This window comes from Crocodylus porosus, unplaced genomic scaffold (assembly GCF_001723895.1).
Source record: "Crocodylus porosus isolate Cpor-Errol unplaced genomic scaffold, CroPor_comp1, whole genome shotgun sequence".
Taxonomy (NCBI): domain Eukaryota; kingdom Metazoa; phylum Chordata; order Crocodylia; family Crocodylidae; genus Crocodylus; species Crocodylus porosus.
Window position 1 is genome coordinate 19,437,628 of NW_017728921.1, and position 21,449 is coordinate 19,459,076.

The window sequence follows — 21,449 nt, forward strand, 5'->3', positions numbered from 1 at the left end:
CTGTACGATCTAGGGACATGGTTGTCATGGGGGACCTAAACTACCCTGACATCTGCTGGGAGAAGCAGTCTGCCAAATCCAACTGTTCACATAGGTTCTTAATCTGCATGCAGGACCTTCACTTAATGCAGGAGGTATATAGTCCCACTAGGGGGAATGCCTTACTGGACTTGGTGTTGGCTATGGGGGAAGACCTGGTAGGGGAGCTGCAGGTTCGCGGTCACCTTGGGGACAGTGACCAATCATATTCACCACAAGGCATAGGGTGGGTAAGATGACTAGTAGGGTGGAAGTGCTTGACTTTAGGAAGGCTAATTGCAGTGTGCTTAGGAGTCTAGTCAACTACGCACTGCAGGAGAAGAGTATTGGCAAGATGGGAGTCCAGGAAGGGTGGTCGTTCCTAAAGGAAGCGATCCTTCAGGCACAGAGGGAGACTATCCCAGTACAAGGGAAAAGGGGGAAAGGAGCCAGAAAACCTTCCTTGACTAAACAGGGAAATCCAGGGGAGCCTAAGGGCAAGAAAGAAGGCATATAGGTGGTGGAAGCAGGGGGAAGCTACCAAGGAATAGCTTCTTGGCCTTGCAGGGAGGCAATTAGAAAGGCCAAAGCAACGACAGAGCTGAGGCTAGCAACACAAATTAAAGACAGCAAAAATTCTTGTTTAGGTATGTAGGGAGTAAAAGGAAGGCACAGGGCAGCATAGGAGTCCTACTGAACAAGGAGGAGCAATTAGTGACAGGGTAAGGGGGGACAAGGCTGAGCTATTCAATGAGTTTTTTGCCTCAGTGTTCCTGAACAGGGCTCAAGATAAGTCTCCTACTGGGTTCTTAGATGGGCATCAGAGGGACACCAACCTACCAACTGTTGATGCTGACTTGGTGCAGAGTCACTTGGATGGCCTGGATGTGTTCAAGTCAGCAGGCCCAGATGAGCTGAATCCGAGGGTACTGAAAGAATTGGCTGGTGTCATAGCAGAATCGCTGGCACGGCTGTTTGAACGCTCATGATGCTCGGGTCAGGTCCCAGAGGACTGGAAAAGGGCCAACGTGGTCCCTCTTTTCAAGAAGGGGAGAAGGAGGATCTGAATAATTATAGTCCAGTCAGTCTCACCTCCATCCTTGGAAATGTCTTTGAAAAGATTATGAAGGATCATATTTTTCCAGCGGGAAAAATAATGCAGCAGGGAAACTAGCATGGATTCGTAGCAGGTAGATCATGCCTGACCAATCTGGTTTCGTTTTATGACAGGGTCACAAAATGCTTAGACACAGGAGTAGAGGGGGATTTTGTTTTCTTGGACTTTAGCAAGGCCTTTGATATGGTATCTCATCCTAGTCTCAGAAATAAATCAAGAGCCTGTGACAGATGTTTACATGGTCCGGTGGGTGGCAAATTGGCTCAGTGGTCGCACCCAGAAAGTGGTAGTAGATGGGTTAGTATTGGCCTGGAAGGAGGTGGGTAGTGGGGTCCCTCAGGGTTCGGTCCTTGGACCTGTGCTCTTCAATATCTTCATCAGTGACTTGGATGTGGGTGTGAAGTGTACTCTGTCCAAGTTTGTGGATGATACTAAATTGTGGGGTGAGGTGCATACTCCGGAGGGTAGGGAACGATTGCAGGCAAACCTGGACAGGTTAGAAAAGTGGGCAGTATACAACAGGATGCAGCGTAACAAGGACAAGTACAGAGTGCTGCACGTAGAGCACAAAAATATCCAGCACACCTGGCTGGGAAGTGACCCTCTCAGCAGCATAGAAGTGAAAAGGGATCTCAGAGTCATAGTGGACTCCAAGATGAACATGAGTCACCAGTGTGACAAAATCATCAGCAAAGCTAACTCCACTTTATCATGCATCAACAGATGCATGACAAATAGATCCAAGGAGGTGATACTTCCCCTCTATGCGGCATTGGTCAGACTGCAGTTGGAGTACTGTGTCCATTTTTGGGTGCTGCACTTCACAAAGGGTGTTGATAGACTCGAGAGGGTCCAGAGGAGGCCACTCATATGGTTAGGGGCTTACAGGACAAGTCTTATGGGAGAGACTGAGGGACCTGGACCTCTTCAGCCTGCACAAGAGAAGGCTGAGAGATGATCTTGTGGCCGCCTACAAATTCATTAGGGAGATGCAGCAAGGGATCGGAGATGCTCTGTTCACCAGGGCGCCTCTTGGAGTAGCAAGGATCAATGGTCACAAACTGACAGAGAGCAGATTTAGGTTGGATATCAGGAAAAACTTCTTTACAGTAAGGGTGGCCAAAATGTGGAATGGGCTTCCAAGGGAGGTGGTGCTCTCCCCTACCTTGGGGGTCTTTAAAAGAAGGCTGGATAGGCATCTGGCTGGGGTCATCTGACCCCAGGACTCTTTCCTGCCTAGACAGAGGGGTCAGACTCGATGATCTGTTGAGGTCCCTTCTGATCCTAGCATGTATGAATCTATGGGTTCAGAGATGAATAGAAAGGTAGCGAAAGTGAGAGAGAAGATGAAGGTGAACTTTTCCCACCTGTAGAAGAGCTAAGTAAATAGTACCATGTTGATATGAGAAAGTGGGAACATAGCAGAGCTTAGAAGGCTCATACTCATGATCAGGAAGAAATGGGCCACAATCTAAAAAATCTCTTTCTTGGCTCCTTTCAGAGAAAGCATTGGTTCCAAACTGAAAGAGCATGAAATAAGAAGGTAAAACGACAAAGCTATTATCAGACTTCATTAATATACTGTAGTGCAGTATCACGGACCCTTCAGGGATCATTGTACTGACCTGCATCACCGTTTTTCTTTAGCTTGTAGCTAAAAGATGAATCAAACTCCATGGTTCTGCACAATAAGATGCTCCTCTAGGTGTTGTGACAGGCTTGCTAATTAATTATTTTATTCCAAGCTCAATGCCTTTTTTCAAAGTTTTAAAAGATGCTCAGCTTCCATTTCCTGCCTGTTACTGGTTAGAAGTCCTTATCATTTTTGAGTCAGCAGAGCAATGGCAAATGTGTGCTGGGGAAAATGGTGAGAACAGTTACCTACTTTTGTAAAGCTGTGGAGCCACTACTGGAAAATGAACAATTAAAAACAAGCACCTAGGAATACAGAACATTTGAATAACAGTTTTAATAAGGCAAAACTTTAGCCATATTCAGGGGAAAAAATCTTATAGAACAAACAATGTAAAAATCAAACATCTTAGCAATTAAGACATAAAATCTGATACAAAAAGCATCCCGTTTAAAGCTTCAAACAGACCTGCTGGAGATTATCGAAAGCAGAAGTAATGGAGCAAAACTGTGGAAGACAGAGCAGTGCAACAAATAAGCAGATAGAAAACTAAAAACAGGAGGTGGTATTATAGACAAAGGGAAAAAGGTGGAAAAGTGTTATTCCCACTCAGTTCTCCATTGCTATCTGATGAGTATTTCTGTCTTCACTCTAAATAGAAACTTAAGACCGAGGTTTTGGTGATCCATGATGTCATCCGAAAAGGAGCAGCTATTTTTAGTTTCTATTCTGTGTTGGTCACTGCATAAATCTAGCCTGATAGTAAAAATCAGCTCTGTGAAATCACATTTCAGTGTGTAAATGGCATACACAATCAGTATGTTTTTCAAAGGTGCCTTTCTTCCAAATTTCACTGACGCATACTTCAACTACAAACAGATCCCTGCTTGAAGCAACAAGACTGTCTTCTTGTAGCTAGGAAACCATCTTCTTTGACCATTCAATAAAAAGGTGGAGCACTTTGCATTCTTTTAGGGATTTTGACTTGAGTCTGCAGCCACCCTTTGTAAACTTCTTCTTGGATCTGAACAATATTTTCACGCACAAACTGAAATACAATAAGGAACTTTCCTTAATGCTTGACATTATATATTGGCATATATATAAAAGGTATTGAGATAGAATAATACATCAAATGACTGCACTATATAACGTTTGACTGGCTGCCAGAGAGACCAATCTGATTTTGGAACAACCATTCCTGAGGCTACAAACTGTTAGTACATCAATTTGTGTTAGCTTGGTTTGACAAGGATGAAAAGAGAAAGAAGTATTTTACGTTAACATTCAACAATAGTGAAGGTTAATTAAAATGAATAAAAATTGAAAACTATGGGATCATCCATGTTATTTATATCCTCAAACTGTCAAAGCCATTTTAATGTAAAGCTTTGCTTTTACCTTGAGCTTGTGTTATATTAAATTGGCTTAAAGTTGAATAAAAACATTAGCCTCAGCTCTTTTGTCAAAACCAGCCAGCTTACACTCAGTGATGTTTTTCCTGTTCCTGAAATACTACAGCTGCCTTTATCAATTCCAGCCAGAAGGAACACCACAGCTTCCCTCCTCTGTGTATATTTGTAAAGAAAATATAAGAGGTAGGAAAAAGAGCTCAGCCTCATTAATATCTCTTTGTTTTAGCAACCCCTACTGGCAGTAGAGCAAAGGAACAAAATACAGAGGAAACCAAATGGAAACAAGAATCAAAGACAGACAGCTATAAAAATAAACTGCAGCAACAGAGAATACAAGGCTTTATAAGGACACTATGGATTTGGAAAGGGGAGCCACAATAGCTAACAAATGCTCTGACTCTGGAAATATCTGATATAAACAGATGTTGGGGATCAAGAAGGAATGGCTAGTGTTCATAAGAGACCAAGTAAGTGCAGCATAAACAGGCGGGGTAGAGAATGCCCTCACCTGGTAGCCTAGTGCAATTGTTCTCAACCTTATTAGCCTCAAGGCACCCATCACTTTTCTGAATTTAGCAGCACCTCAGATTCTGGCTGCGGTTTACTGAACTAAAATCTAAATTCAGAAAAGTGATGTCGGGCTCCCTTGAGGCTAAAAAGGCTGAGAAACACTAATCTAAATGGTACTGGGGAGGGTGGCGGTGGATGCCAGACCTCACTCTGCTGTGCTCCGCTCTTTTCACTGCCTGGCGCCCCTCCCCATCCCTGAGGGGATAAGAGTGGTCCCTGTGGCCAAGGCTTCTCCCATGGGGCTGTGTTGGCAACCAGAGCCATCTGCCACCATGGCTTCTCCTGCTGGCTTTGGAAGTGTGGGAGAAGCCACAGGGATGAGCTGGGCTAAAAAGCATGGCTCCGAACATGCATCAACCTGCTTGCAGCAGAGCACGGTACTCAGAGAGTGGGGGTGGGCAGCACAAGCATGCCAGAGGGCAGGGAAGGGCAGCAGTGTCAGGTCCCCAGAGGAGCAGCTTGCCATGCTGCTGAGATGCTGCAGCGGGTGTGAGGAGCTGGATGGGGGAAGGAGAGTACTTTGTGGACTGGGTGCTGTGGCACTCCACAAAAGATTTCATGGCACCCCAGGGGATAATCATTGGCCTCATGTTTAGGACACTTTCCTGAAAACAGCTGAGATAGAGAAGGTTTGAACCTATCTGAGGTAGGCCTAGAACCCAAATCCTGCACTTGCCAGGCCACTAAACTATTGGGCAAAAGGTGAGTGTGTGCTCCTTTTTGCTATGTGTGCACACTCAGCAGCAGTCAACCAGTGTGGCCTGTTCTTCACCTAAAGAACTGGGGATTGAGGCTGAGTTCAGTTACTTCCCAGCACTGATTTGGATTGCAGGCAATTTAGAGCCTTGTTACATGGTAATTTTGGTTAGCTTCTGGAGTTCTTAACCCCTGGATTGTCTTCACATTAACAGCTTAATGTGGCATTAAACACTTGTTATATGGCTCAAAGTTATGCCACTGCAGGGCAGGATTATCTCTGATCTGTACTACCAAGCGCCTATTCCATTAAGGTGTGGCCATTCCCTACAGATGTGCTGCCCAAATTGTAGGGCTGTGTGAAGCTATGGTCCCCAGTTGGATTTGGTGGAGATTCAGCCTGATTTGGTGGCCGAATCTCTGAATCCAAATCAAATCAGAGGACTCTTTAATCTCTGTGAATCAATTTGGAACCCTCTGAATCAATTTTGAGAGACTCGAACAAATTCGGTGTTTCAGACGTAGACGTGCAGCTTTAAATGTTTTTTCTACATACCTCTAGGTAGCCGGGGCTCTGCATACTGTGGTGCTGGGGCAGATGCAGTGTCCCACAGGAGCATGGGGGGCTGTGCAGTGGACCAGAAGCACTTCGAGTTCATTAGGGAGCATGCTGGGGTGGCCCCCTTGCACCCTCTGGCTTGACAACTGGTGCCTCCTAGTCTGGGGGGACACCTGGGATCCCCCTACAGATGATTGCTGGGCTGGGGGGGCATGGAGGGACCCCCAGAGCGCTCCCCGGTAGACCTGGAAGTGGATTGGAATTACTTCTGGTCCACTTCTGGGTTCACTGCCGAGCACGCTGGAGAGCCTCCTGCGCTGCTGTGGGACGCTCCATCCACCCCAGCACTGCAACAGTCATGAGCCCTGCTGCTACCTCAAGGTATGTAGAAAAAACTTTTAAAGCTGTGCCTGTGTCTGAATCGCTGATTTGCCAAATCAGCATCGAATCATGAGATTCAGTTTCAGCCAAATCGAATTGGGGACAGTGATTCGAATCAATGGATCAAATCACTGTCCCTGATTCAGGCCAAATCCAAATCCGAATCAAATACAGCCTGTTTTGCACACCCCTACCAAATTGGAGTCCTCCGGTATCCCAGGAGTCCCTGCCTGTAGAACAGGGATAGAAGCCTGTCTTGGCTCACCAGTTGTCTAGTGGCAACTCACAGCTACAGCTCCTAGTCCTACCTTGCTCACCAGGCCTGTTATTGGCAAGTCACAGCTGTGCACATAGGGGACAGTCAGAGAAGGGTGTGACTGCTCCGAACTCCAAGCTAACAGTAACACCAATCAACATTTGTACAGTTCACAGTGTAAGGTGTAGCAAGGCCCTTAGGCAGGAGTTAAATGTGTAAATATCCAAGTTGTATCACTTCTGAGCTTATTCAATAGGCCAAGTTTAGGTACCTACATAGGTTTTCAGGGAAAAGTGCAAGTGCTTAATGATTCTAGGAGCCCAAGTAGTTCTGCAGGTGCTGCTGGGGGATTACCCTTCGGACATGCACATATTGCTCCTATGCCATTTGTGACAGCACCGGTGAGAAGCATCACCCATTTCTGCTCTGTATATGCCAAACCCAGAACGAGGTACAGTCAGCTGTGGACACCCCCATCACTGCTCTTAAGCAAGTCAGAGACCAGTGGTTTTGAGACTTGTGTTGGAGAGATGTCCCCAGGGCAGCTTCACTGCCTTATTTCAAGGTTTGACACATGTATCAGGAGTGAGTGGGCAGTGTTTTACTTCTCCTAAGAGCCCTTTGTGACTTAGGTGCCTAAATTTTGTTCAAGTCCTATTTAGGAACCTGCAAGGTCAATCAGGAATTGACCCTTGATCTTTGCCTTTGTACCTCAGTACCCACCATGCAAGATGTGCAGTTACCTACGTGGTTGCCATCAAGAGGTTTCTGCAGATACTGTGGATCAAAGAAGGAATGGACTGAGCTGACAACCAAAAACACAAGGTGGCATCATTGCCTTGTTTATAAATGACTTATTTGGACTATGCAATGTAGATTAATATATAATCTCTTCTCTTTCCTTTCCATGCTTTCTTTCCTTTCTCTTTCCCTTACCCTTCTCTCTTCTGCAAATTGTTTCTGAAGACACTTTATTTGAGCCACTTGAGAGGCTCTTTAAACATAGCTGGAGCAGCTTCTATCTGTAAATGGCTGAAGGCTCATCAAACAAATGTGCACTTTTCATAGTTCACTATTGTGATCCTTTTCCTATAGTGGTTGGCAGACATCACAGCCATGAATTACAAGTCTTTTTGGGAACTGTAGTGACTGAATATTCTTTTCTACGTATTCTAGCTATTACAGTGTCATTTTCACTCCAGCAGCAAATAAATAGGTAATGAAATAGGAATAAAACAGTAATCATTAACAGTACTTTGCAAGGAGTTCAAAACACTCTACAAAGGGGGCAGTGCTACCTACCTTGATCTTGCACAGACACAGTCTGCAATTATATATCATTGTAATTTTCGATTGAGTAATCACACCAGAAGGTGTCTGGCCTTCCTCTTGTCCCCCATCTCCCCTTCGCTAGAATGTTTCAGCTCACCTCCACAGCTGCAGAGATGTCTGGAGAACACAACTCCCATATACGTAGGTCACTCAGCACCTTCAGAAAGGTGCTGGGACGGATCCTTAAGTCTGGGTTCTTGCCAAATTTTTCCAGTTTCTTTAAGATTTTCTGTGTGCGACTGTCATTCTTCACAGCATTGGGCAGTCTGGATATCAAACTCAGAAACCTTTAACAGAAAGAAGAAAAGAGCAGCGGCTAAATAAATAGATGCCTTTGAAACTGATGTTTACCCAGCTGGGTACCTCAGACCTCCCTGAGATACTTTTGCTCGGTGCAGTTTCTAGGAAATGATGGAAAAAACCACTTGTTTTTATTCTTCTCAGACCTCTGCACCCAATTCCTCTTGCATGGCATTAAAAACACCCCTTAAGTGTTCATTTAAATTCTAGGTGAAAACCTGTGGTATGGAAGCAAACAATCAAATATTGACAAATGTTTCCATTTTACTTCTGATTTGCCCTTTTCATCTTTTGTCTCTCTATTTTGTTTTGTCTCTGTAGATTTTCTAAAGCAATCGGTGCCTGATCTGACACAGTGTCTGATTTTCTTTACTGTCCCTTTTCCTGTTGCTGTCATCATATTTTTCCCCTGTGCTGGTTGACATAAATCTCACTGATGTGAATGCACTGTAACACTCAATCTTTGCCATTTCACTCTGAATATGGAGACTCAAGAAAAGAATTACACACTGCAATAAAAATAAAGCTCTTGTGAAAAGACTCCCATTTTCTCTTGACTTTCTGTGTAAATTTTATAGTGCTGCTTTGACAATCCCAGAGATGGATGTCTCTGACCCTATATGGTCTCTTCCAGACCATATACATGTGAGGGACTGCAATAGTGTCTCTCTAATCCTATCAGAGTCCTGAATACACTGGCATATCAGCTAATCTTTAGCAGAAAGTGCCACCTCTCTCTAGTAGAAGACAAATACATACATGTCAGCAGCAAGAGGAGGGTCTTCCCTAACCATTAAGACAGGAGGCAACTTAGTCCTTGTCTATACCAGAAGTCCATTGCTTGTATGGCTACACTAGCAAACAGGGGGAAGATTCAAGGGGTATGCTGGGGGTGCAGCTGCATCCCCCTTTAGCTGTGTAGCATGTGCAGGGAGCTCTCTGAGCTTACCAGCTCATCAGTGCAGTTGCTGCTACAGCCTGCACTGGTGCCATGCTCAAGTGCAAGGGGTGAATGCTGCTGCCACTTATTCCCCTCCTCTTTTCCCTTGCTGCCAGTTTTGATAGCAGGCAAAGGAGTGTAGAGTGTGGGGTGGGGGGAAGGAGGGTAATCAGCAGTGGCATTCACCCACTGAATGCCAGAGGCAGGCTGATGTAGGTTCCAGCAGCAGTTATGCTGATGACTTGATGAGCTCAGAGAGCTGACTGCACGTGCCACCTAGCCAAGGCCAGATCTTAGAACTGCGGAACAGGGGGCACAAATACACTGTAACATGGGAATCAAGCCTTGGGAGGTCAGACTTCAGGTGGTCTATTGGCTTCCATGGGGGTGTAGATAGATAGTACACCCCTAGGAATCCTAGGATTTTGAAAAGGGAGGTGTAGATAGCAAGGTGCATCATCACATATTTTTTATCCACGTAAAACTTCTAATTTCTTTTTACTAATATACTAGGGGTCAAGGGCAATGCCATATTATTCAGTTTAAGATGGAAGTAAAAACAAATAAAATTTTATTGGAATGTGCATTAATTTGCCATATCATATGATATGTATAAAAACCCCAACCAACTAGGCAAAAAAACCAATCAAAAGATATTGTTTCTTTAGTCCTGTTGTCATTAAAATTAAATGTACATCTCTTTCAGATTCATAAAACACTATCTAGCCTTCTTGAGCACCTGGACAGTGCATCTAATATTCACTGAAAATTATTTCCACACCTGAGTTGATGTTTACCTGAGTTCATATTTTTAGAATTAAAAATAATCTGCAGGGATGTGAAATAAGAGCAGCATTAAGAGGAGCAGGTAACAGACAGCAGAATTGCAGAAGAAAGGATAGCTTAGTTACTGGAACATCAAGATTATTAAAAAAGGAGAAAGGATAAACCACAAAGTCAGGTGACTCCCTCCTTGCTGCCTGGCTTCTGCCACTGTCAGGCAGTTGTTTTTAAATTTTGGGTGGACCAGGAATCAAAGCAACATGTGACTTCACCACTGCATGCCCTTTTTGATCTGCCCCTTGTTGGTTTCTAATTAGACATTTTATTTTGCTTTTGGCAGACTAAGGACTTTGAAACGAAGAAGAGCTTTGGTTTTACAGGAAAGGCTTTTTGGGCACGGGGAGGAAGAACGAGTTCTCTACTTGGTCAAACTAAGTATCTGTGCTCTCTCACCAGTTGCATTCATCTTCATCATGTTCTCTTTCAGCTCTTGTTCCAGATTGTCTCATTCTTTCTAGGTCTCTTTCAAAACACTTGATACTTTTTAAAGCTTGGTATTTCTGTGAACATTTCTCTTCCCGCCGCCTGCAATAAAACTTAAAAAAATTAGAATGGGATATTTTAAAAATGAATGTTCTTGCTGAGAGTTAACTAGGAACATAACAAAGACAGTAGAAGACTCATGGATGAAAAAAGTAAATTATGTTCAGTCTGCAAGTACTAAAATTTTGTGTTTTAGTTGTGATTTCTACATTTAAATCTCTTCAAACAATTTACAAACCATAATTAATCTGTGAGATAAAGAACACACTTAGAGTTCAAATGATGTAACAAGACATAACAACCACCTCAGGGCTGTAAACAATTGTTTAAAAGCAATTAGGAAAAAAAGAAAAAAACCCAGCCATGTTTGTTTGAAACCTAGTGGAGAATAGGTTGAGCATACTTCTCTGAGTTGGAATTTTAGCTGGGAAACCAAACTAATATCTGTAATCATATGAACAACTCTATTACATTAGATTGAATGCAAGGAGTCAGGTAAGGCTGCAGGACCTTATTTCAATGTAAACTTAGTGAACAGAGTGCCACGTATTGACTTAGCAATGCTGTTTCCTGCTGCACATCAATGCTCCTCAGACGTCTTTGTCACAAACACTGATCAACCCGGGTATGCTTGTGAGATTTACAATAATTACATATGAGAAGATCTCAGGTCTTTTCCTCTCTGAGCCAGTAGAATTTAGAAATGTTACAGGTAAGACTTCTGTTCTAGAAGAAAGGATCACAAACACTGGCTGACCGATAGACCCAAATTAATGCTGGCCCAGGAGGAGGCTGCTCACTTGTCCTTTGGGTGAGAGAATTCTGAAAGCCCAGGAATGATGTTAAAGGGTTTGTGTGGATCGGCCTTAAGTTTGGATGATTTAGTAGTCACTCTTTTGGGGAAAAGAGGTAATGGCCTCAAAAGTAAATAAATCCTGCACTATTAACGGGACAGTGGTCTCAATGTGTGGAGCTAGGGGGACTGAGATTCTCAGACTAAGAGTCAGACTACAGTTTGAAATGCAACAGCTGGTTTTGAGATTCATATGATAAACAAAAAGACTGTCTTCAGTCTGGAAAATGTTAATTGAATATTTCTGAACATAACTGATGCAATTGTGAGTCAACTGGCTAGAGAATAAAGGAGGCAATAAGCTCTATGAAGCTGGGGGAATTTTATCCATAAAGGCACACGCAAAAGTAAATATCCAATGTAATGTCCATAGAAATCATTCAGAGAAAACCTAGTACATTTGCTTGAAAAGTCAGCCTGCAGTGTACATCCTGTGCATGGGTAGGCACAAGACTATCCAGATCGACACCCCATTTGTCATTATTCTGTTGCCATGCCATTTCAGTGAGCAGGTTCATCTTTAGAGGGTTTGGGAGCAAGTCCTCGCTAATACCTATAGTGAGGCATTGCATATTTTGACAAAATATAGAAGGTATTCCAGTTCTTACCTTTCAAGTATCTCCAGGTTGTCATGTAAACAAAGTGCTGCTTCTTCAGCTATGGCTGAGAACTTCTGTCTCATCTCAGCATGCAAATTACATTTGCTTTCAATGAAATAGCTGGCATGGCGGCTGCAGGTGGAAAAATACATAAACCTGGAGTTATGCATCTCTGGGGCATAGTGCTGGACTACTCCGAATGTAGACTCTTTTAAAGTGATGTGAAAGGAAAACCTCAGCTCTCGGACACTTGAAAGCTGACAGATCCCCACTCACTGTAAACATGCAAATTAAGGAGCAGAGAGCTTGGTTTAGAGCTGATCAAATGCTAGAAAGAACTGCCTGCAAATATTCATGTGATTCAAGAAGCACATTTTTCTCTCAACCATATCCCTAACCTTTTTGCATTCATCTCCTGGAACATATACCAGGTTTGAGATTTATTGGCAATTTCAAGTTGCATATTCATTTGTAAAATCCACAGTCTACGTTGTTCTGGTTAGTTACATCAACCGTCCAAATCAGCAACAGAAACAAACTGCATGAAATATAAATAAAGAACAGATTGTGAATTGCAAATAATACCAGACACTGAACAAGGCCAGGCAGCTTCCTTATTCATAAATGTTTAAGACCTATAATGTTTTCTCTAACTTTCAACTGGTGAGGTTTAACTAGGCTTCCTTTTTGACCCAGTAGTGGATTTAAACATAGAAGGGCAAATATTTAAGAGAGAATACATAAATTTGGCTTTACAATTCATATTCCTGTTAGTAGGAATATTGTGACAAAGTCTACATACAGTGTATCAGGCAGTATATGTAGTGTAATGGCATTTTGTTGGCTCACTGTGCACCCCTACAGCAGCACAGCTTGTGATCCACCTGTACTGATATCATGAAAAAGATGATATGCAGAACGCTCTGTAGCGTGCTTACCTTTTGGTCCTCTTTATGTGCTTTGTGCTCTCTTCTTCTTTAAAGGTTGCTGTGGTTGTTTTGTCTTCTCTCACAGTCACAGAAAGTGAACTGCAACAGAAAAACCCAAATCTCTTAAAATAATATAGTATGCATTGCAATCCAAGGCACTGCAAACAGGAATTGGCAATTCTGTAGGTAATAAACAGCTACAATGCCAACCAGCTTCAGCTGGATTGAAACTGAAAACTTTTAAAGTAGCTTTCATCTTGTCTTGGATGTAATCAAAGAAGGCTAAACCCTTTAAGGTGATCACAAAAAGTTAGATCTTTGGTTGTTAGTCATATTAGTGGGGAACCCAAGGTAAAATCCTCATGCACTATCTTGAAAATACAACATAGATTTTAGAACATCCAGCAATTAAACAACTGACAGAAGGCAGTGTCACTGACTATTACGACAACAAGATGCTAGCTGGCGTTTTTATGCCATATGTTTTTCACACAAGAAGCTGACTCAGTGCAGCATATGAAGCTGACTATATGGTACCTGCTTAGATTTTATTTCTACCTTCTAGGCCTCTGTTCCCCTGCTGTTATGCTGTCTTGGTCTGCTGTTGTGTTTACTTTGTCATCCTTCTGAGCCCCATACAGGGAACTGCAAGACAAAACAAGGTTTTAAAAATTATACACAGTATGCTTTCTCCAGCACGAGATATCCTACTGGTGCTGATGAATCACTCCTGATATGACAGACTTAATCAGAACCATCCAGCTTTGTACTTAATATTTCATTTCAACTCAACCAAAGGGGAATATATCACTGCACATGTCTAATTGCAATAATTATCTGTTGTGGAAATCCTCACTATGCTATGGACAGGCTACAGTATCTGGGACAGTTCTTGGTCCTCCTCTCACTGAGAAATTCTTAGTTATCTTCATAGATTCCATCAGAACCCAAGTCAAAACGTGTGCAGAGACGCTGGGTGAGTGATGATGGCCAGAATGATGGCCAAACAGGAATTAGAGATCTAATAGGGATTGAATCCAAGAACTTAGACTGGGCTTGAATAAGACCCACATAAACGAGACTAGATCCAGTGCACTGACCTTTGCAGCTTAGCAGGGCTGCTCTCTTCTAATAGGAGGAATTCCTCCCCTTTTTACCTTCACATAACCTCCCCGAATTTCTCGTCTCTAAAAAGCCCCCCTTCAGCAAACTTTTTACAAGTGCAATTGTTATGGATATGTATGAACCACCTCAGGATCAGATACTGGCTACTGTTTTTCAAGTTTAGTGGAAAGTTCAATGTAATAATTATTGAATATTATGTATTAGGAATAATTCCTACCACCACATGTATTTGAGTCTTTGAGAAGAGATCAGTGCTATTCCTAAGTAGCATTTTTTCTTCAGAAGGGCTTGGGATCACACAGCCAGTTGTTGCCAATTGTGAAAAACAACCTCTGATACCTTTTTGACTCCACACAGTTTTAGGTACTTTTGCCCCAGCATTTCCTTTAATTTATTAGTGAATATAAATACATACGGGTAGATTTTTAATGATGGTGATTCAGCTGCACAGCTTTCCTTAATAATAGTGGGAGAACTAAGACAAAACCCAATATGCCATATTAAAAATGCACAACTAGTAACCTGATACATAACAAAATTTCACTGATCCCACCTCTCTTTCAGCAGGACAAATACCAGTGTTGTTTATGCATGTGACATTGTATGCCATATGCCTCATGCGAAGATGACTGCCTGCCACATAGCACATGCCACACTCATTCTTCTTTACGTATTCTTACCTCTTACGCCTCTGTTCCAGAAATGTTATGTTCTCTTGGTCCTTTAATCCACTTATGCTAACTCTTTCATTCCTTTGATAGGCTGGTTGTGCACTGCAAAGCAAGACAGTGTGTCCTTGAAACCGGAAAGAATATATCTTTTTTCCAGCACATGAACAATGCTGGTGGTGTTTCTTCCGGGTCTTGAATGGGGGAATTTACATAGTTTCTGGCTGACTGGAAGAGTGGTTTAACTAAAAGATGTGTAGGTCTAGGGGCGGAGGGTGCTGTGGTACAGTTGCATCTTTGATTCCTGCTCTACCTCCAAACCTCAGTAGCATTTCTATTCAGGTGATGCTGAGAGAGTCAATTGACTCCATGGCTTATTATAATCTACCTGGTTCCTGGCAATCTATTTTTATTCCACAGGTGATAATGATCCTCCCTCCTTGTTAACAGTCTTAATGTTCCACTATTCAAACTTATATTTTCGCCATTGCTGTCTGTTACCCACTTCCTGGTAATGTCTCTCTTTTATTTTATTGCCCTGCCAACTGTTTTTAAGTCAAGCTAAACATCAGGGGTAACAATAATATTAGCTCAGGTGAAGTATTAGTGGCATTGTAAAAAAGACTAGATTTTGTTTTACACATTTGAATAAGAGGTGTACATTTAACTATAATGACCACAGGAAGAATGAAACAATATACTTGGACTATTTTTACCATTTTTGCTTAGGGTGTTGTGCTTTTAAAACTTACTACAAAAATCTAGACGATTCATGAACATTCCCATAAAGCTGCATTTTCTTTTGCTTAGATCTAAAACTGAATAATACAGAACTAGGTCCCCTAGCTTATTAGTAAAGCTTCTAGTTTCTCTTTAACTGGAGAAAAATGTGTCATGTTGTATGTGATGATGAGCCACCTCATTATCTGCATCCCTCTTTTCAAAATCCTTGATTCGCTCATGTGTGGGTCAGATCCCCAGATTTTGTAAAATGGTCGAGCTCTACTAGCTTCAGTGGAACTATGCCAAGTTACATCAGTAGAGGAAGTGGCCCATCTGTATGTACACACAGGGTTCATCTACACATGAAATGAATGCAATGCAATAAACTCTGGAGAAGTTTGAGCTGGAGTCAGCTGCTCCCAGGTGCAGAGTCTACATGTATGCCCAGGACAACAACAGTTGGAGCCGGGGCGGAGCAGCCCCAAGATGCCAGCAGACTCGGGGGGTCAGACAAGCGTTCTGGGTGGCAGCGTAGGGTGACAGAGGGCCTGGCTGGGATGCAAGAGTGCTGAAGTGCAGAGTTGTGCGGCAGGCAGCCCCCACACTTTAGCATCCTCATGCCCCAGCCAGCCTGTCATCAAAGATTCATAGAGTCATAGGTGTTAGGGTCAGAAGAGACCTCAATAGATCATCGAGTCCGACCCCCTGCATAGACAGGAAAGGGTGCTGGGTTCAGATGACCCCAGCCAGATGCCCATCGAACCTCCTCTTGAAGACCCCCAGGATAGGGGAGAGCACCACCTCCCTTGGGAGCCCATTGCAGATTTCGGCCACTCTAACTGTGAAGAAATTCCTCCTAATGTCCAGTCTAAATCTGCTCTCTGCTAGCTTATGGCCATTATTTCTTGTGACCCCCAGGGGTGCCTTGGTGGCTAGAGCCTCACCAATTCCCTTCTGCGCCCCCATGATGAATTTATAGGCGGCCACAAGGTCGCCTCTCAACCTTCCCTTGCAGAGGCTGAAGAGGTCCAGGTCCCTCAGTCTCTCCTTGTAGGACTTGGCCTGCAAGCCCTTAACCATATGAGTGGCCCTTCTCTGGACCCCCTCCAGGTTATCCACATCCCTCTTGAAGTGTGGCGCCCAAAACTGCATGCAGTACTCCAACCGCGGTCTGACCAGCGCCTGATAGAGGGGAAGTATCACCTCCTTGGTTCTGTTTGTCATGCGTCTGCTGATGCATGATAAAATGTAGTTAGCTTTTCTGATGACTTCGTCAAACTGACAACTCATGTTCATCTTGGAGTCCACCAGGACTCCAAGATCCCTTTCCGCTTCCATGCTACCGAGCAGGATCATCTATATGAGCACTTTGTTGCACTTAATTACTCCACCATATGATAGTGCTGTCCTTGACAGTACTATCCTATGGCAGAGTTAACTAATTCACTGTGCTATAATACCAGCACATGTGTAGACAGCGAAGCTTTACTGAGGAACTAATTAGTCAACTCCGCAGTAAAACGCACACATTGATGAATCCACGCGGTACTCGACAGAAACACTTGAACTGTAATTAGGGAGAAATAATCCACATGCACATAAAGGCTAGGAAAGTCTATGTCACAAAAATCACAGCACCTGAACATAGCCCTCCTAAGACTTGAAAAGAACTGAATTGCAGTCTTTGCTGTTGTCCTTCTCTCTTTACTTATTTGTCTTGCAGCCAGGGGGCCTCCCATTGATTGAAGTGGCATTGCATGCCTGTAATAGCTCACGTTTTGGGAAAATGTTCAGTTTGAGGTTAATTGAAGCGGCCCTAGAACTTCAATAACATTATGATTATGAATGACATCCGCCTTTACTCACCATTTACTCTTGAACATTTCTAAAACTTGGGGATAATTTTAGAGAGTAAAATAATAGAAGGTCTGCTGGAAATGTTACACAGGGACTACAGAAAATGTAATGGTGGATCCATAAAAAAATATTAAGAAACTGAGTATAAAATGACCTATTTCTCTGTAAAGCTTCTGTACATGGTTTTTACAGGTGTTGTATGAATTGTTTTCTTGTTGTAAGGAAAAAATTCATGACAGGCCCACCTGAAAAATACAGTCAACCGGGCAATTCTGCCACCCATACAGTGGAATGTCCATATCACACAATGACAAATTTAAGCAGTCACTCTCCTGGAAAAATAGTGGTGTGTAAACTCCATCATGATAGGCTTCCTCTCTCAGTTTTGTGGAAGCCAATCAGGTAACATACCTTTGCAGTCTAGTCTTCTTAGACAAATCCTCTGCATCAAATTGTTTTGCCACATCTTCATGTATTATCTGAAGTAACTTCTGTAAGTCTGATGAAAAAATATATTAATAAAATCTGCCAACTAGATATTGCAATCCTTCCTTCCTTTGCAAGGATTTCTGTATACACTGGCCTCAATTTCTAAATATGGTCAGAGGAGAGTAGTGCCCAACCTGAAGCACCTTTAAAAAGGTTTGATATTCAGTACTTCTGAATAACCAGGTTCCTTTAGGATGTTTCATGCTGAGCACCCAAAACAGAACCTAAAATCATTAGCCACCTGTCAAAGCTAGGTCTTTGTTCTTTTAGTGCTGGAATAAGTAACAAATAAGAAAATATTCAACTCTGTTAATATTAATCAATATTTATAATAAACTGTATCAGATGAAATTCAGATCCCTACTTTCATTCCAAAAGATGTATCAATATGTCATACTTAGTTGACTTTGTCACTATATTTTTCTTCTTTAAGAAAATATAGTCTATCAGATGTTAAATTCCATATCTATCTCTCATTTTCACGATATATTTAAATAATTCACCCTCAAAAAATACTTCTTTGGTTCTACCTTCCTATCCAATTATCACAGTATCTTGCCCATTTCTTTCTGATGATCTCTTTTATTAATGCTGCCTTTGTCCACTTCTTCATCTTGTGACTTAATTCCCCTGTGTTTCCCCATCTCTCTTGAACAGCCTCTCTCTCTCTCTCCTCCAAGGTCGTTAATGAAGTCATTGTTCTTCAAAATTCCTCTCAAACATCTCTTTTTACAAGCTTTCTACCATTAGACCATTGTAGCCTTGATGACCAAATACTGAACACAACCATGCAAGAAATACAGTAAGATGATCAACACTACTTTGTCATTTTAGCACTATCCCCACTTCTCACTCCCTAATGCCACACCTTCTGTCATCTGTTGTCCTCAGTCCTTGTGCTATTTATAGAATTTTGAGTTGCTCCCACAAGGTGCTGAATATGTCCTACCATGCTGAATTTTCAAGTCAATGAATGCAGCAGTACATTCCTCAGCACAGGGACTTTTCCTTCTCTGTGAAACACCATGCATACTTCAAATATTGCACGGGAGGTTTAGAGTGCATACATGGACTTAACATGCTGTCAAACAACATCTAACAAGACAAGATTACAAGAAATAAGTGCCAGTAGTTATGTTCTTATATTCAGATGCAGGCATCTAAATGAAGTGGCTTGATTTTCAAGAGTTATAAGCCCCTGGTTAGAAACTCTGGAGCTTAAATCCAGACAGTTTCTAATAGTGACTCGCAATTTGTACTAGTACTCCTCACTGTGTGACTCTGATCCTGCAAGAAAGCTGGGTTCCATGACTTAGGGCCCCTCTACACATGCAGGTAAAGGTGCAATGGGATCTGATGCATGATCCACGCAATTGTGCCTCCTGCCATGCCACAAGTATTTAGCAAGAGATGCAATTGTGGGATTGCGAATCAGATCCCTTTCATGCCATATTGCCAGTGCAGCAGGAACCCAATCCTAGGCTTCCCCTGCACTGGGAAAAACCTGACCTGGGCTTCCAGTCATTGGGGTGACCACAACTGACGCAGTGTCCCAGCTGCAGGGGTGCTCCGGGAACCCCCACAGCTGGGAGACCACAGCTGTCACAGCTGGGAGACTGCAACTGATGTGGTGTCCTAGCCTGGGGGTGCCCGGAGCACCCCCATAGCTGGGACACTGCATCAGCTGTGGCTGGGAGCCCTGTTACCTGCTGAGGCTCCCAGCTACAGGGGTCCCTGGTTACCTGTTCAATTAATGGTATGATAGGAAGCAGCTACAAAGTTATTACATACATTCTGTGGAATAACTTTGTAGCTTATTCCTCTTTTTATCACACCATTAACTGATTGAACATGTGGCTTGGTGACCGCTTAAAGACGTGATTAACTGGTTAATCATGTCTTAAATGTGACATATAGATGGGGCCTTACTCAAGTCAGTAAGAGTGTGTGACACTATGCAGTTCCTCTACCTCAGCTCCCCATCTGAAGACCAGAAACTTACACAATTTCAAATACTGTGGAAATAATAATCCTTACAGCATCGTTGTGTATTAGCTTAGTATTACTAGAAAAGACAAAACTGCAAAGGCAGATGGCCTTGCAGTTAAGGTGCTGGATTGTGACTCCAGATATCGGAGTTATGATCACATATCTGTAACGCACTCCCACACACTTGGAAAAGCCCCTTAATCTTTGTGCTTCACTTGAACATCTGTGAAATGGGGGTACTACTACTTATCTACTTCACAGGGATCTATGGTGGATACATCTATTAACAAATGTGAGGGATTCAGATTCTAGAGTGGTGAACTCCACGGAAAAGCTCAAAATTAAAGTATGAGCATTAAAATGAAGGTCCCTTGCACAAATATATAAAACCCGCACTTTTAAATGTGGAAACTGGGAGCCTGAACTGTCAGTTAAAAAGCTTTGGCAGATGCAATCCTGTTAGTATTTAATTCCTCTAAATATTCCTGCATATTTTTTCTGAGGCTGAAGAAAACGTCTGTCATTTGAAATGATTTGCACATACAAATACTTCATTATGCAGCAAAAATGAAAAATCAGGCTTACATTTAGCACTTTGTTATTCAGAGCAGGGATCACACAGTCTGTACACATTAAAAGAATTTTTTAGATGTGGCAAAGAAAGAACGCTTGGAACACTAATCTACTTTTATAGAGCCTTTGCCTGATTAGATGGAGACTGAATAATAATTTAGACAGCCACAAGACTCTGCCTGAGGATGGCAGCTTCCATGTATAATGTGTTAGCATGATGTGACTTACAGAACCTCTGGACAAGTGTAGTGCTCACCCCACCAGCAGCGCTGAAAATCAAACTTGTGGAAGCAAGTGCTATATGGCAGCAGGTACACTACAATACAAACTAAATTATGGCTGGGTAAATGACTTCATATTCAATTACAGACTCACTTCTAAAGTGAAATAAAAACCCTCTGTAAGGAATATGCACAGTTTTTTCTGCTAAGTTGCCTACTTTACCACACGGTGTTTCCCATATATTTTTAAGTGATCGTAGTGTCTCAAAGGTAAATCTGTATGGATGATAGAAAGTCTAATAATCTATTTGAACACAAGGCTACAGGGTGACTGAGCTGTTTTATTCTAGTTCCTAATCTGCCCATGAAGCATCCTACAGTCATGACCCCGTGTTAAACATGATGCTGTAGCCACAGAATTCACCACAGACTCCAACTCCTGCTGCATAGATGACCCCCACAATGAAGCTTTTATTTTTCTCAAAGAAAGTTCCCAGCTATTATAGCCGTGAAGCATTCATTTTCTATCTCAAAGGTTTACAGTGTCCTCTTGTTCCTGAAAACAGGCAGCCTGAAACAACTGTTCTGAAGTGGCAATTCCTCCTATTCATCCCAGTGGGCCATTATCCCTAAAGCCCAATGGTGACAACATAAATGTCAGTTTAAATGATTTTTTTTGCAGAACTAGGATGGTCACATTCTTACACATTAAGGCTGGGTGAGAAATAGTGCAGAAGTCAAGTGGTTGACTGACTAATGTCAAGGGTAAATAAACTAGGAAATTAAAACCCCTTGAATTTTCAAATCGCCTCCACTGTTGGCTGCAAGAGAGAGAGTGTATACAGATTCAATTATTCTTCAATGCCAAAAGCTTCACCTA

At 42.5% G+C, this 21,449-nt stretch overlaps 1 protein-coding gene across 2 annotated transcripts in view; it reads right to left on the reverse strand.

Moving 5' to 3' along the window:
• Nucleotides 1-3,080: 3,080 nt before the first annotated feature.
• The window catches only part of CCDC60 (coiled-coil domain containing 60), a 148,362-nt gene continuing 129,993 nt past the window's right edge, over nucleotides 3,081-21,449 (reverse strand). For both annotated transcript variants that reach the window (XM_019539247.1, XM_019539246.1), the window contains 8 exons: nucleotides 17,709-17,796; nucleotides 14,730-14,822; nucleotides 13,483-13,569; nucleotides 12,934-13,023; nucleotides 12,005-12,127; nucleotides 10,454-10,585; nucleotides 8,075-8,264; nucleotides 3,081-3,816 (listed from right to left, as the gene is read on the reverse strand). In XM_019539247.1, coding sequence (XP_019394792.1) covers nucleotides 3,709-3,816; nucleotides 8,075-8,264; nucleotides 10,454-10,585; nucleotides 12,005-12,127; nucleotides 12,934-13,023; nucleotides 13,483-13,569; nucleotides 14,730-14,822; nucleotides 17,709-17,796 — 911 coding nt within the window. In that variant the 3' untranslated portion in view covers nucleotides 3,081-3,708. The remainder of the gene's footprint in view (nucleotides 3,817-8,074; nucleotides 8,265-10,453; nucleotides 10,586-12,004; nucleotides 12,128-12,933; nucleotides 13,024-13,482; nucleotides 13,570-14,729; nucleotides 14,823-17,708; nucleotides 17,797-21,449) is intronic.